Source organism: Anguilla rostrata, chromosome 11 (genome assembly GCF_018555375.3).
Source record: "Anguilla rostrata isolate EN2019 chromosome 11, ASM1855537v3, whole genome shotgun sequence".
NCBI lineage: Eukaryota > Metazoa > Chordata > Actinopteri > Anguilliformes > Anguillidae > Anguilla > Anguilla rostrata.
Window position 1 is genome coordinate 29,913,674 of NC_057943.1, and position 14,168 is coordinate 29,927,841.

At 46.2% G+C, this 14,168-nt stretch overlaps 1 protein-coding gene across 1 annotated transcript in view; it reads left to right on the forward strand.

Moving 5' to 3' along the window:
* The window catches only part of LOC135234568 (basement membrane-specific heparan sulfate proteoglycan core protein-like), a 145,333-nt gene that overhangs the window by 42,496 nt on the left and 88,669 nt on the right, over positions 1-14,168 (forward strand). The window contains exons 4-10 of the mRNA XM_064299284.1: positions 8,788-8,897; positions 9,790-9,848; positions 10,412-10,572; positions 10,842-10,880; positions 12,306-12,431; positions 13,102-13,293; positions 13,502-13,621. Coding sequence (XP_064155354.1) covers positions 8,788-8,897; positions 9,790-9,848; positions 10,412-10,572; positions 10,842-10,880; positions 12,306-12,431; positions 13,102-13,293; positions 13,502-13,621 — 807 coding nt within the window. The remainder of the gene's footprint in view (positions 1-8,787; positions 8,898-9,789; positions 9,849-10,411; positions 10,573-10,841; positions 10,881-12,305; positions 12,432-13,101; positions 13,294-13,501; positions 13,622-14,168) is intronic.

Here is a 14,168-nt window from a genome sequence, read left to right on the forward strand (position 1 = left end):
GAAGTACTGAGGCCGTTCTTGCATATGGCCGCTTGCTAATGACGTTCAGCTTGCTTCGCTTCTCAGACCTAAGTCTCACCACACGCTGTTGTGTAACAACAGATATGTTGCCCCGGAGAACGGGATTTTCCCTGTCCTCTTTAGGAATCCATCCATTCAGTGCTTTGCTCAGTAGACAAAAATTGCAACCCTTTAGAATCAGGGACATCTTGCTTAGGGAGAAGGGGGGAATGGGGTGTGTGAAGATTTTGCGCCTGATTTGCAACACCCAAGTGTCTCACGAAGAACAATTTTGGTGTGTGAACACTGTGCAGGCCTGGCACAGCTCTCATGGATGCACAATGTTTGGAAAGCAAGAACTGTACAAGGAAATGAGAGACGAGGGACCGGCTGATTCAGTGGCTCAGCGCGTTCTGATGCCAGGAGTCCCAGCAGCACAGTTTGTTTTTCTAATAGATTACGGTTTTGTCATGGTTTCCCACAGAAGGCCTGGGAGTGTCCATAATAATGCCATAATTCATCGCTGGAGACGCTGAACGATCTTTTTGTTCGTTCTTCCTTATTAGTGCTTTGGCTCTCGTCGCTTAAAAAATAAATAAACATTCAGTGTAGATTTGATCAAAAGGTCTCTTGGGAGTGCAAAGCCTCTTTTTGTGTTATCTTTTTAAATGAAGGGTAGCTTGAAACTGCTTTTGCTCATCTGGGTTTTGGCTTGGGTTTAAAGAACATTTATCCTTAAGTTTAAACAACAATTGAAAGCAAGAAATATTATTAAAGTGAATTCTGCAACTGAGTTTGTGAGGAAAATTTTGTACTGTCTGTGTTTTCATGTAAGCCAAAGTTAAAGACAGATGTTGAGTGAGTACAGGCCATTGAACACAGTTGTCTTAAACACACAATGATTGTTTTGGGAACTTTTGCTCCCATTTTCACGCTGCGATTCTATGTGGGCCCAAAAAACTTCAGCACCTTTTCATGATGAAAACAGTTAATTAACACCAAACAGTCATCACAAACTCCACTGGCTGAAATGTTAAAAAGTGGCTAACCATGCCCCTTTCCCCCCATACACACTTCATATCTTTAATACAAGCCAACTGGAGCACTAGAATAAAAAAAAAGAAACATAACCTTACGAGCTGTCTCACAGAATGTTAAGAAGATGATTTTCTGCGAGATGCTCGCTGTGAACTGATCTCACGCACTGCACCGTTTTGTGCTTTGGCAGCTGGGGAACAGCTGGACCTAACAGGCTTGATCACTGTAACCATGAGCGACCGACCAAGTTTTTTGCATTAGTTCGTGGAATGGAGTTTTTCTGTCTTAGGGATACTCTGGACCGAGGTCTTACAGCGATCTGAAGAGGGGGATGGTCAGTGCAGTGTAATTGTTAAGGAACTGGTCTTTAACCTAAAGGTCACAGTTTCGATTCCCCGGTAGAACACTGCTGCTGTACCCTTGAGCAAGGTACTTAACCTGCATTGCTTCCGTATATATCCAGCTGTATAATTGGATACGGTGTAAACTCTATGTAAATACTTGTGTAAATATTATTCAGCAGTTTAATAGTTTATCTTACTATGATCATCATAGCCACCCACTACTGAAAAAGGAAATGCAGTGGACCTGTGCTTCTATGATTCATAGGAAACTGACATGCGCAACCTTAGTTCACACTCAGCTAATTATAGTGCTTCCCTTAAAAGTAGCCATTGCATTATTGTCCCCACTGGTCTAAATTAAGATGCCATTTATGCACACATCCTCAGCGTCGCGCTAAAGCGATATTTCAGAAAGGAGCTGGACGCTGTGTCGGAAGAGCTGCGTGTAGGCGCGAGCCAAGGCGCTGCGTGGAGCCCAGTGGCTCAGCGCTTCCTGCGTTTCTTTACCGCTCGAATACAGTAGCACGTCAGCTAAAAAAAGAGTCAGACGGCCTGTCTTAATGACAAATCTCGGTTTCTGCACCCTTTTGTCCAGTTCGCGGCAAAACAGGAAGCCTTCCCTCCCCGCGAACGTTACCCCCGGGCTCTGTCTGTTTCTCGGTTTGGGATTCCCCGTGCCGCAGATGCGAGGTGGAAGTCGGCGCGGTCTGAAGAAGGATATCCTCCGAGCTCCGGTCCCTGAGATAAAGCCTGAGCGCGATCCAAACGAGAGCCGTGCCAAAATGGATTCTCACCACATGTTTCTCCCATCCTTTAGAGACAAAGCTGGATATCTGCGTGATAAAGAGTGCATTGTCACATTCAGTCAGTACATTCGCCTAATGCTAGCCTTCTGCTGACAGAGCGGGCGTCTGAATGAATGTAAAGAATAAAGTGACAGTTTCGTCAGCCTTTTGATGAAAGATTCAATGCATTTTCCGTCCAGTGATTTTGTTTTCCATACATTTTTCCTTCAGTGAGTGGCCTTTAAGATGGGCCTCTGTACTGTACTGTACAGAACTTTTGGGCTCAAACAGGCCCAAAATCTTTTTGTTTTGGGGCTTAAAACAAAACAAAAAAAATTGGGGGGAGGGGTGGGGGTAATAAGGGTAGTGGGCAGTAAAATATGCTGTGAATGTGCATTTTGACACATCTTCTAGTTATATTACTTATCCACCACTTCAAAAAATATTAAATAATGTGTAACATTTTACTGCAGTTGGCATATCATATATTTTGCTAGCATGGTGGACTGCTAACACTTTAGCTCTGATTATGATGCAGTGCTAACTCAGTTGGGGCGCCTCAAGTAAAATCAGCAAGGCTTTGCTGTGTCCTGAGCTTTACCTCTTCAGTGCTCTTGTTTTTGTCTGTGAGACAACTTCAGAAAACAAAGACCCTTTTGTTCCCTTTATCCCTCTCTAATAGGCATGCCTATTACTCTATTCCTGGTGTCAAGTGTGGTTTTATGGTAATGACAAAAAAACAGTTGTGCTCATTCTTTCAAATAGATCTGATTGACTCCTTGGGCAATACATATTCTCTGTTCACGTACGGTAATTCCCTCAGTGTCAGCCTTTTAACAGAAGGAAGAAGAAGTTGTTGCCTTCTTTTTGTCAGGAGTACATTTTGTGTCAGGAGTATCAATGTGCATTTTGAAAAGAATATAATGTACACATATCTTATGACTGCTGTGTATCCATTCAGTCAGACCCTTTTTTATATGTAAAAGGACCATTGAATATGTGGCCATTTTGGCTCTTTTTGTATAAGTAAACACCTGCCTGCTATATCTTACACTTTCAAACTTTTTTTTTTTCGGGTGCAGCTTTCTCTACTTCATCTTCACAAACATTGGTGAAAAAAAAATCTGCATTTCTTTTGGAAATTGGCTATCGGCCCAATTCCCATCCAGGCATTTGATTCTTTCTCATCCTTAATCTGGATCTGTCTGTTTATTTTTCCATTGAAAGGCTCACTGAGAATGATTGAAATCTTTTCTATGAAAGAGGCTAGGGGAAATGTAGCATGTGAAACAGGGAACTGAACTGCTGCATGATGCATCTGGGTTGTGTTATATTATCAGTTGTCCTCATTAGGTGAAGGAAGGTATTTTATCATGATTTATGTGGGACTATTTACTCTTTATCTCATAGAGGCATTTACAGTACACACTGATGTTCCAGTGTTAACTCAAATATTCCTGTTTAGACTAAGACAAGTAAACATTTGACTCCGATAACAAAAGTCCAAAGAAGCTGGTATCCTGGTTATGGGTAACTGTTATATGATGCAGAACATTCCTTTATCACTGGACTATTGATGTAAATACCTTAATTCAAGTAAATCTCCAACTCTCATGGTGACCTCGAAAAGCTACATTTTTGGAGCGACTGCAAGAAAGAAATTTTTCAGTTATGTAAGATGTAAATATGGTGTTATAGAAGAAAGCACTGTCACAGTGAAGTCCTTGAAAAAGTCAACTGAGAAAATGAGAAAATGTGTTCACAATAAACTAGTCTGCAAAAGGACAACAAGAAAAAAGTTATCTGCCACAAAATACTGTCAGCTGGAAATCTCTTGCACGTTTTTTACCGGGATTATTTGGAATACTCTGAAGACCGTGAATGCAAGGATATCAATGGCCCCCGTTCATGATGCTGCATAAGAACTTTTAACATGCTGCAACATAAGGAGCATGAGAATGGTCCAGGGTAAAGTGCATATCACTGTACATTTGGCTGGAACCTCCTGGAGCCTAAACAAGAACTCTCCGACAAGTGGGAAAAATCCCACAAGTGCAGTGAGGGAATTTCAGGAATTGTGGCCCGACTCTGGGGTTTTGAATCCCCCTCTAAGCTCTCGGGCTGCCACCGTCCTCAGCGTTGCGTAACGCCTCTTCTCTAGGGTGTGCTTAGCCAGCAAACCCACAGCCGTAATTTTCCCCCGCGCATGTTTTTTCCCCACTTTAATTGCATCCCTTGTTTTTTGGAGAAATAATGATTTTGGGAAATCTGGCTTTGGGTTTTCCTGAGCCGAATTGTGGCTTCAAACGAACGGGCTGTAAATACGCGGCGACTCCCGACTGTATTCATTTGCCCTTTTAGAGGAATTTGCCTTTTCCTGTTTTGCGCTAAGTGCCCCCACAGAGCCATACCTACTGAGGTCCACGGTCCTCTGTATGTTAGTGTCGGGAATGTTGAAATGTTACACAGTTTCCATTTAAGCGGCATTTTTCGCTCCTTTGAATTGAATTCATTTTTCAGACTCCCCTTAGGCTTCTCCTGAAGGGGTTTGTTGTAATATGAAAAGGCCACTCTGACAAGAGCGGCTCCGCACAGTATACAAGCACTGCAGCACATGCATGGATTTAGACTAGCAGTGGGTGGTAAGCAGCGAAGCTGCTCCGTGTTCTCTGCCAGCCTCTGAAGATGCACGCTGCCGCTTTGATTGAGTTTTGGTTAGGCTCAGCGGCTTCCGGATGTTTCCGGCACGAGAGCTTTGGAATGAGAAAAAGATAAATTGGAACATTTTGGTCACAGGAGCTCCTGCGAAAGATGCTCCTATGAGCCTTTGAGTGAAAGAGGTGGTTCTGTTGATAGTTCGGGAGACCGTTTCGAGACCAGACTTGGGAATGGTAGGGGTCCCGTCTGTTCTTCTTTCAAGTACATGGACCAGACTTGCTCGGTCTGGTGCCATGTAGTTCCTTGACCACCTCCTCTTTTTGCATTCTTCGTATGGAATGGAAATGAAGTAATGCTGCTTCAATATAAAGCAGAAGGCCTTCGACAATGAGTGTGAACACCCTCGTCCTTATGCTCGGACCATCTGCGAAAACCAGAGGTTCAAGTAACCCCCTTCCATCCTCCCACCTCCACCCGCCCATACCCTTGGGGATGCTCTGCCGGCTGTACAGCAGAAATGGAGCTTGGGATCAGTGGGCGGGATTTGCAATGTGGCCGCCCCCCCCTCCATTTTTTGCGGGAGCGGTGGGTACGGTGGGTTTGAAGGTCGCGCTGAAAGCGGCGGGGGCATTGAAGGCCGGGCCGGGCGCGCGGCTCAATCGGGCCTTTGTGTCCCACGCCGGGCCGCTCTCCGCGCGGCGGTGCCGCCGGACAAAGCCGCCACAGTCCTTTTAACGGTCGAGAAAAAAACGTTTATGAATTAAGAGTTCGGAATTCCATTTTTCCCGACTCCTTTTCTCCTCTCCCTGTAGCCCCGTTCCCCTCAGTGGAGATGTGGGGCTTTCCCCCCCCCGAGTGGAAGAAGTGACCGTTGACCTTGGGGAATTAGTGCCGAAGGGCCCTCATTAGAGAGAGGGATGGGCGGAGCAGGGCCTGACAACAATCGAGTGGGGGGGGGGGGTAAGGGGGCGCTGGCGGGGCATGGCACGTGAACCCGGCGGAAAAGGCTGGAGCGGGTCGCTGCGTGGCGCAAGCCGACGTGATTAGATTACCCGCCAATCAGGCTGGGCGCCTTTGATGCGGCCTTTTGATGTTCCCCCGTGTGAGTCCCCGCTTGTGGTTTTCGTCCGCTAATTTTTTTTCCCGCCCCGTACGCCACTGTTGGCTCCAGCCCGTGAATGTACTGCTGGCGAAATGAATGCGTTAGACCTTATTTGATGTTTTCGGGAGGAGTTTTCGATTTGCTCGGAAACAAACGAGGCCTTTCCTCACAATTAGTGGAAGGCGTCTGAGAGGAACTAGGCCTCCGTATGCCCGCGCGGTGCGTCTTCAGATCTGTTTACTATATATGTTCGCAAAGGCAGCTGCCTGCCATCTGTAGCGCTGCTAGCCAAGCAGTTCAGACGCACGCACGGTCGAGGTGAGGTCTGTGTATGGGAGATGGGTGCAGCTGAGAATGTAATTTGGGTTTTTGCGAAAAAAAGAAAAAAGAAAGATAACCAGTACGAAGGCAGTGGTTTATTTTAATGAGACCCATCGATGTGCAGTTATCTGTGTACACAGTATGTGTGTGAAAGAGCAAGGGGTCAGAGTGTGTGCATGTGTGTGTGAGCAAGAGAGAGAGAGATTCTGCGTGAGAGAGGGGGAGAGAGAGAAAGAGAGAGAGCCTTTGAGTGTGATTCTGGGTGAAATGTAAAAGTCTGGGGAACAAACCCACTTCAAACATGACCCCTCAAAAGACGAGCTGCGGCAGACAAGTAGCAGCCGACTGTAAGAAACGGCACAAATATTGACTTCCTCCCCGGCCCTGAAATCAGATGCTGGCAGAGCCCGTCTTAAGTGGCAGGAGGGTGAGAATGGGGCACCGCGAGGGCCAGAGCTATTTAAAGGCTGCTTATTTGAGCGGGATGTGGAATTAGCTGCCCCTCAGATGAGAGGGAATTCATATACAGGTGATAAAATACGCGCATTAAATGATACTGTTGAAAACCTAAGGCCCCTCTTTGCTGTAAGTCATGGAATCCCCAGCTCACTTGAGTCGTCTTTGCGTCAGTCATGGAGGATGCCGCTTTTCTCAGTCCATATTTTTTTCAGTAAAATTCAGTTTTGTTTGTATAGAGCTTTTTAGCCATCAAAGGGATTGGGGTGAATCAATCAAGGCAGGTCACCAGGAAGGCCTGCTCAATTTTGGATTGCCCTGATCACTCACTCTATAAGGAGTTCTTGCTCCCTCCTTTGGGCCATCGATGGAGGGTGCTAAAAACAAAAACAAGGCATGCCAGAGGCTTTGTTTTTTACAGTGGCAATAAAAAGACTGAACCATCTTAAATGGCTCTTTTAACTTGTAAATTTGGATTTTAATTTGGTATTTAGTGTATTTATTCTATTTACTTATTTTATGTGATGCTTTGTGTGTTATATTTTGTGGTCCTTGTTGCTAACCAAATTTCCTTCTGGACAATGAAGTTGAAAGTTCAAAGGTGAAGACTTACGGAGACGCTGTGACAAAGACGCTTTACAGTGGAAATGCAAATACAAACCCATTCTAATACTTTCCCTGGAAGTGGTGAAAAGGGAGACTGTGCAGCTTGTGATGAACTCAGTTCCTAAACATCTGCCGGCATGTGAATGCCAGCCTGGGCGGCCCTGGCACCGGCCCTGCTGCTGCGTGGCTGACCTATTTACGAGCCGCGGCGCTGGGCTGAGACGCGCGTGGTGGGCCTCGCCGCGTACGGGCCGGGTCGTGCCACGCCCGCTCCTCCCCCCCCCGCACGCCCTCCGGTCCGGCGTGTTCGATTCGGTAGGTGTGATGGGAATGTGGCGTCTCGTCTCCACAGTCGCTCAGGCCTCGTTCCAGGCACTCCTGCCCGGGGGCGTGTTGGAACTCAATGATGTCACTCCTTTTTTCACTCGCGGAAAAATCTGGAGGGGCTGCTGAGAAGGAGCGAACAGAGGAGTCTGTTTGCCTGTGTGTGTGTGAGTGTGTGTGTGTGCATGCATATGTGCATATGTTCCTGTGTGTGTATGTTTGTGCATGTATGTGTGTGTGTGTTTGCGTGCGCATATGCCTGTGTGTCTGCACTGTATGTATGTGTGTATGTGTTTGTGTGAGCATGTGGTGTTTGTGTGTACATGTTCAGCCTGCGTGTGTGTGCATGTGTGTGAGAGAGAGAGTGCACGTGTTTGTTTTGAGTCTGTGCGTATGTGAACGTTCCAGATCGCCTGAAGCTAACCTAAGAGATGGGGCCAAGCTTCTCCTTTGCTGAATGCTTCACTGCATACTGTGCCAAAAATGTACTATCATCCAGCCCCTCTTGGCTTGGTACATAAATAATACAGACAGAGTAGTACCTATTGCCTATCCAAAATGTAATGATTCAAGTATTGAAGCCCTGCAGAAACCAACACATTGTCCTTGCTGGGAATGACACTCTGTCAAATACGTGAGCAAGAGCCATTATGAAGTTTTATTTTTTTGTCTGAGGTAGCTCTCTGGAATAAAGATTTGACGTGTTAGTATTTCTGAGGCCCTGCTGTTTACAAGTGTTGGCTGTAGTCGCTGTGGTTGTGTAAGCACTGTGGAGTCTGAACACAGTCACTGTGGTTGTATAAGCGCTGTGGAGTCTGAACACAGTCACTGTGGTTGTATAAGCGCTGTGGAGCCTGAACGCAGTCGCTGTGGTTGTGTAAGCACTGTGGAGCCTGAACGCAGTCGCTGTGGTTGTGTAAGCACTGTGGTACCTGAACGCAGTCGCTGTGGTTGTGTAAGCACTGTGGAACCTGAACGCAGTCGCTGTGGTTGTGTAAGCACTGTGGAACCTGAACGCAGTCGCTGTGGTTGTGTAAGCACTGTGGAACCTGAACGCAGTCGCTGTGGTTGTGTAAGTACTGCGAAACCTGAAAGCAGTTGCTGTGGTGGGTAAGCACTGTGGAACCTGAACGCTGTCCCTCTCCCTTTGCAGTGTACTACCGTGCTCTGGTCAACTTCACTGACTCCTTCGTGTACAGCCCAGAGCTGGAGAACATCTACTCTGACGCCTTCCGGGAAATCTCAGACGCTGTCGTGGATACGGTACGTCAACCTATCGCTCGAAAGGGGAGACGGGCTTGTAGTTGCCCCCATTTTCTTGCGCAATTCAGCCCTTCCGATTTGTCCGAATTAGAATCTCCCACCCTAAAAGAATACTCCTCAAGATTAGAATTTACAACTTTAGCTTTTAATTCTTACCCAAATGGACTTGAAAAGGTTCATTTAACACAGTAAGCAATCGCCACTAGAGATTGGCAAAGTGGCAGTTCAATCAGTGCTGTTATCGAGGTGCATGGTCCAAGACCTGCAAAATAAAGTTATCAGCTGTACTCAGTTTGATGTACATTCTTTGTTGTTTGCATAATTATTATTGATTTATTTTGCTTATTTTTAACAGCCAGACAATTTGTATGAAGGACAATTTGAAGATACAGTATAGGAAATCCGCCCCTCCTCCAGGCTGGTTGAATATGCATTATTTCTTTTTTCCCGCCTTGTAGATGATCAATGTCGATGCCTTAGCGTAGATGAGGGGAGGACGCCCTTTTCACAAAGTCAAAGTCATAATTTCATTTATCTCAGAGCCCACACTTGCGCCATTTCTCCTCCAGCGTATCAGCCCCTAAATTGGGCCGACTGAGCACATTAGGCTCGGTTAGCGCATTACCTGTCATTACCGCTCGGATGCAGAGGGTGTCTTTACTGTAAAGGAGCATCTAAGGACTGCCGTCTTCAAAGGGAGGATTGGTCAGGGCTTCCAGGGCCATCATTATTAAAGCATACGTGATTTAAGGCCTTAGTTATATTCAGCACCCTGTATGTGATCATCTACATTGCAAATGGGCGGAGTGTCGATATTATTATTATTATGATGCTGGTTTTGACGCAGTTTTGCACAGTTATTTGTATTTTAATGATAATCTCTATCCTGCAGCTGGAGTCAGAATATAACAGGATCTCTGGAGTTCAGACAGTCAATGTGGTTATTATCAGGTAAGGGGCCTGTATTTGTTGTTAGTTTTTACAGCACAGTTCATTCAAAGAATTGGAGCCCAATGAGCTCTAAGGATAATTAAAGAACAACAAAAAAGAACAAATGAAATCACTGCAACACAGTAAGAAACGAAGAGCCTAAATACATTCACTAAATTGACGGAATTAAAAAAAAATTGACAATAATCAACAGTGCTCTTCTAAAGGCCATGCATGAGTTGCAGTTGTTTAAAAATAAAATATTTCAAATTTTAATACCTGCCTTACCCATTGAGTCAGATACATTACATAAAACCATCCAGCAGTTTCCCTGTGTAGATGAATGACAATATTAATTTATTTTAATACTGCTCTTTCTGTAAATTGCACGGTATCTGTTACGCACGTGAGTGGTTATGTGATTAAAAATGGCCGATCTAAGATGGGTCTTGGCTGGTCTGAGATCAGTTTCTGAATGGGGTGTGGGGACTAAAATACTTGCTGAGAATACTTGCTTTTTTGCTTTTGCAGTGTGCCAGGTCCATTTCAGTTCTCATTGGCTCTTCTGCTTTTTCCTCCTGCAGAAAGATTGGCAGAAACGTGTTTGTTGAGCTGGACGTGGTGTCAGACTACAACTCCAACGATGATCAGATCCTCAATGTGCTGTACTCCGTGGTGAAGGAGGGCTCCATCGCCTCCTACGTTACCTCCGTGCAGGGCTTCGAGTTCCGTCGCCTGGGAGAAGGTGAGCATCCGCGGGAGGGTCCCAGCCAATGGCGCTACTCCGCTAAATTAGACAAACCGTCGTACTAATGCTGGAAAGCACATTCGGTAGCTAAGTCCAGCTTTATCGGTTATTACTGAACATGTCTTCTATTCGGTAGAGTGCACCTGGTGCGAGCCTTGTATAGCCTGGCTGGTGATCAGTTATCTGAGCTTTCTCTGGTGACGTGTGCTAAGAAAGGCCAGGTAACCGATGGTAGTGCCCGGTTAACGTCTCTCTCCGGTTTTTAGCCCAATCGCCCCCGGCAGCGAAGCCCATCTCTTTCCCAGGTTTGTATCGTGTGGGTTGCATGGACACGCCGGACGTCTCGCTAACTAAATGACTTGCCTGTTTACCCAACTGGACCTGCCCAGATGCCCAGTTTTCTGTTTACCAGTGTGTTTTTGTGTGTGTATGTGTGAATGTGTGTATGTGTGTGTGAGAGTGCGTAGATTCATGCTTGGGTTTGTATTTGTGCTTGGGTTTGTGTGTGTGTGTGTGTGTGCATGTGTGCATACTTATCATTTATCTAAGGAAGGTTTTTTGACTGCTTTTTCAGAGAAAAAGACATTTAACTTGGTGAAAATAATAAATGCCTGTTTTGGTAATTATCTTGACATCATCTTGATCAAGGGCCCCTTGTTTTAAAATACAGTACCTTTTTCATTGATATAATGAATTCATATCCAGACCTTCTCATGTTACATGTTCTCTTTTTTTAAGAAATCTGGCATGAAGGTCGTACTTTGCATTTTGCATGTTTCCATCTGCATCGTGCACAATAAGAAACTAGTTAACCGTTTGAGTGCATATCACACTAAAACCAGTTTGAAATAACTACTTTGCATGGAGTTGCTGTGTTGAAGAAGATGCAGGTTCATCTAATTAAGATTGCAGAGAAGCCAGTTTTTCATTTTGAAGTTCAATTCATAAATGAATATTAGCAATAGCATGAAATTTCACGAGCACAGGCTTTCTAACAAAAGAGGCAATTATTTTTATTATTATTCCAAAATTATAGACATGTCAAAAAGTGAGTGAAACATTATCTTGTCATTAAAACAGCACACTTCTTTTTCTTGTGTATTGTCAGCCTTCCTCTAAAATCACAGCTTATTGCTCTCTTGGTCTCTTTGAACAGACTGCTAAGCTCCTGCTCTTTTCTGCTCTGTAATTTTGTATTTTAAGATTAGGGGTAGGGAAGGAAATGGTTGTTAATACTAGAGAGCAAGTCAGTCGTGCGTAGCACTGCATGTTCGCCTGATGACATGGTTGGAAAAAGAAATATTGCACAGTCCTTGGCGCTGGCCCCTTCAGATAAAGTCTGGGAGTTTCACTTGTAGCCTCTTGTCCGTTCAGCTCAGGCAAACACGTATCAGTTGCTAACATAACAAGAGTGTGGATGTTCTCCATTCAAGGTCAGATGAGAACTGTTCGCGATCCCTTTGGAAAATGGTCGGCTGTTTTCTCTTTTGATGGCTCCTGTGTATACTGTTATCACTGTTCATTCTGGGAGATCACCGACCAGCTGATTCAGTTCTTGCCAGACAAAGGGTGTTGTATTTCTGCTTCAGTTAAGGAGCAGTAGAATAAGTTTTGCGCCGTTCGGAAGATTCTGCAGGTAAAAAGCACTAAAGCAACCTTTAAGTTGAAATTTTTAGGCGCAGTGTGCTGCTTTGTATTCACGTGTCTGACCTTTGACCTCTGACCCACAGTGGTGCCCAGCACCCGGCCCTGCCTGCAAAATGAGTTCACCTGCAATGACGGCGGCTGCATCCCGCGGGAGTACTACTGCGATAAGAGGCCCGACTGCATGGACATGAGCGATGAGCTGGCCTGCGGTGAGTGACCCCTGACCCCAGAGCCCCTAGGCCTCCTGACCCAACCCAGCCTCCCCACCCCTGCCCATGGCACTGCACCTGCCAGTGGCTGATAGGTGCTTTTGTAAGCTCTGTTCCAGTGTGTGGATGGGCCTCATGATCTGGTATCAGTGGGCGATGCCTCTGCTAACTAATGGCGGCAGTTCTGCAGAGCAAGGCATAATTGGCTGTAACATCACCCAGGGAAGTAGGATTCAGTTGGATGGCTGTGTCTCGTCAGCTCCCACAGTCTGCTTCTTCAAGCTGCATGTGAAGCCTCTTCTTCCAGCTTATGTATATGCAGGCTAAGTTTGCGGGCTGCGAAGTGAAAAGAAACAGAGGCTTCAGATGATGTTTCGGAGGAGACTGCATGCTTATCTAGGCTCTCCTGATTTAATAGCGGGGGTTCTACCAGTGACTGTGGCTGGTGACTATTATTAGAAGAGAAAAAATTAGGAGAGAAAGCGGAAAAAAAGCATTTCAAATGACAGGAAACTGATCGCTTTTCCTGGCTTGTTTAGACAGCTTCACATTTGTCATTTACGTAAGATGGTTTGAAAGATGCTTACTGGAGTGCCTTAAAAGACTTTATTTCCTGTAGACCTGCCTCTGAACTAGCTCTATGAACTACGCTTTCCTCTGCGCGTTTCAGAAACGTTAGCTCCACAAGAACTCATTCCCACTCCGGCCAGACCCCTCCCTGACCGGGAGCCGCCCCGCCAGCCTGTGGGCGGGCCCTGCAAGGCGGGCCAGGCCACCTGTCAGAATGGAGAGTGCATCCCTCGAGACTACCTGTGTGACGGAGAGAGGGACTGCACCGATGGCAGTGATGAAATCAAGTGTGGTGAGTGCGCTGGTTTACACACGTTTATTCACAGAAGCAGACATGAACGTATGCATAACCTCGCAGAAACACACACACACACTCACATGCATGCACACGTACACACGCACACGCACACTCTCTGCTCATAGCATCAGTGGCCACTGCCTGTTACGTGTCTTCACACACACACACACACACTCAGTGCCCTGTTGAACTCTGTCCACAGGAACCCCGTCTCCCTGTGAGCCCAATGAGTTTAAGTGTCAGAACGGTCGCTGTGCCCTCAAGCTCTGGCGCTGTGACGGAGACAACGACTGCGGAGACAACTCCGACGAGAGCTACTGCCGTGAGTCTTCCGTCTTCCTTCATCCCAGACTCCTCTCCTTCCATTTTCAGTCTGCCCAGATTCCAGACCCCAGCTGTCCTATTCCCAGTCTTCCCTAATCCCAGACTCCTGCTCTCCCATTCCCCATCTTCCAAACTCCCACGCCCCTGCTTTCCCATTCCCAGTTTTCCCTAATCCCAGACTCCTGCTCTCCCATTCTTGATCTTCCCTAATCCTGGACTTGTGTCCTCCCATTCTCAATGTTCCCAGATCCCAGACCCCTGCTCTCCCATTCCCAGTCTTCCCAGACCCCAGATCTCCTATTCCCAATCTTCCCAGTTCCCAGACCCCTGCTCTCCCATACCCACTGTTCCCAGATCTCAGACGTCAGCTTTTCCATTGCTACTTATTTCCACTGATCTCTTTCACTTCCTGTCACCAGGGTCCAGTTTCATGACACTTTCACACAAACGGCGGCCAGATGGGCTTGTCAGGCAGCCCATGCAGTTTGAGTTTACATTCTGTCCCTCTAGATTTCAGCTCAGAATATGGGCTCCAGGCTCAAGGT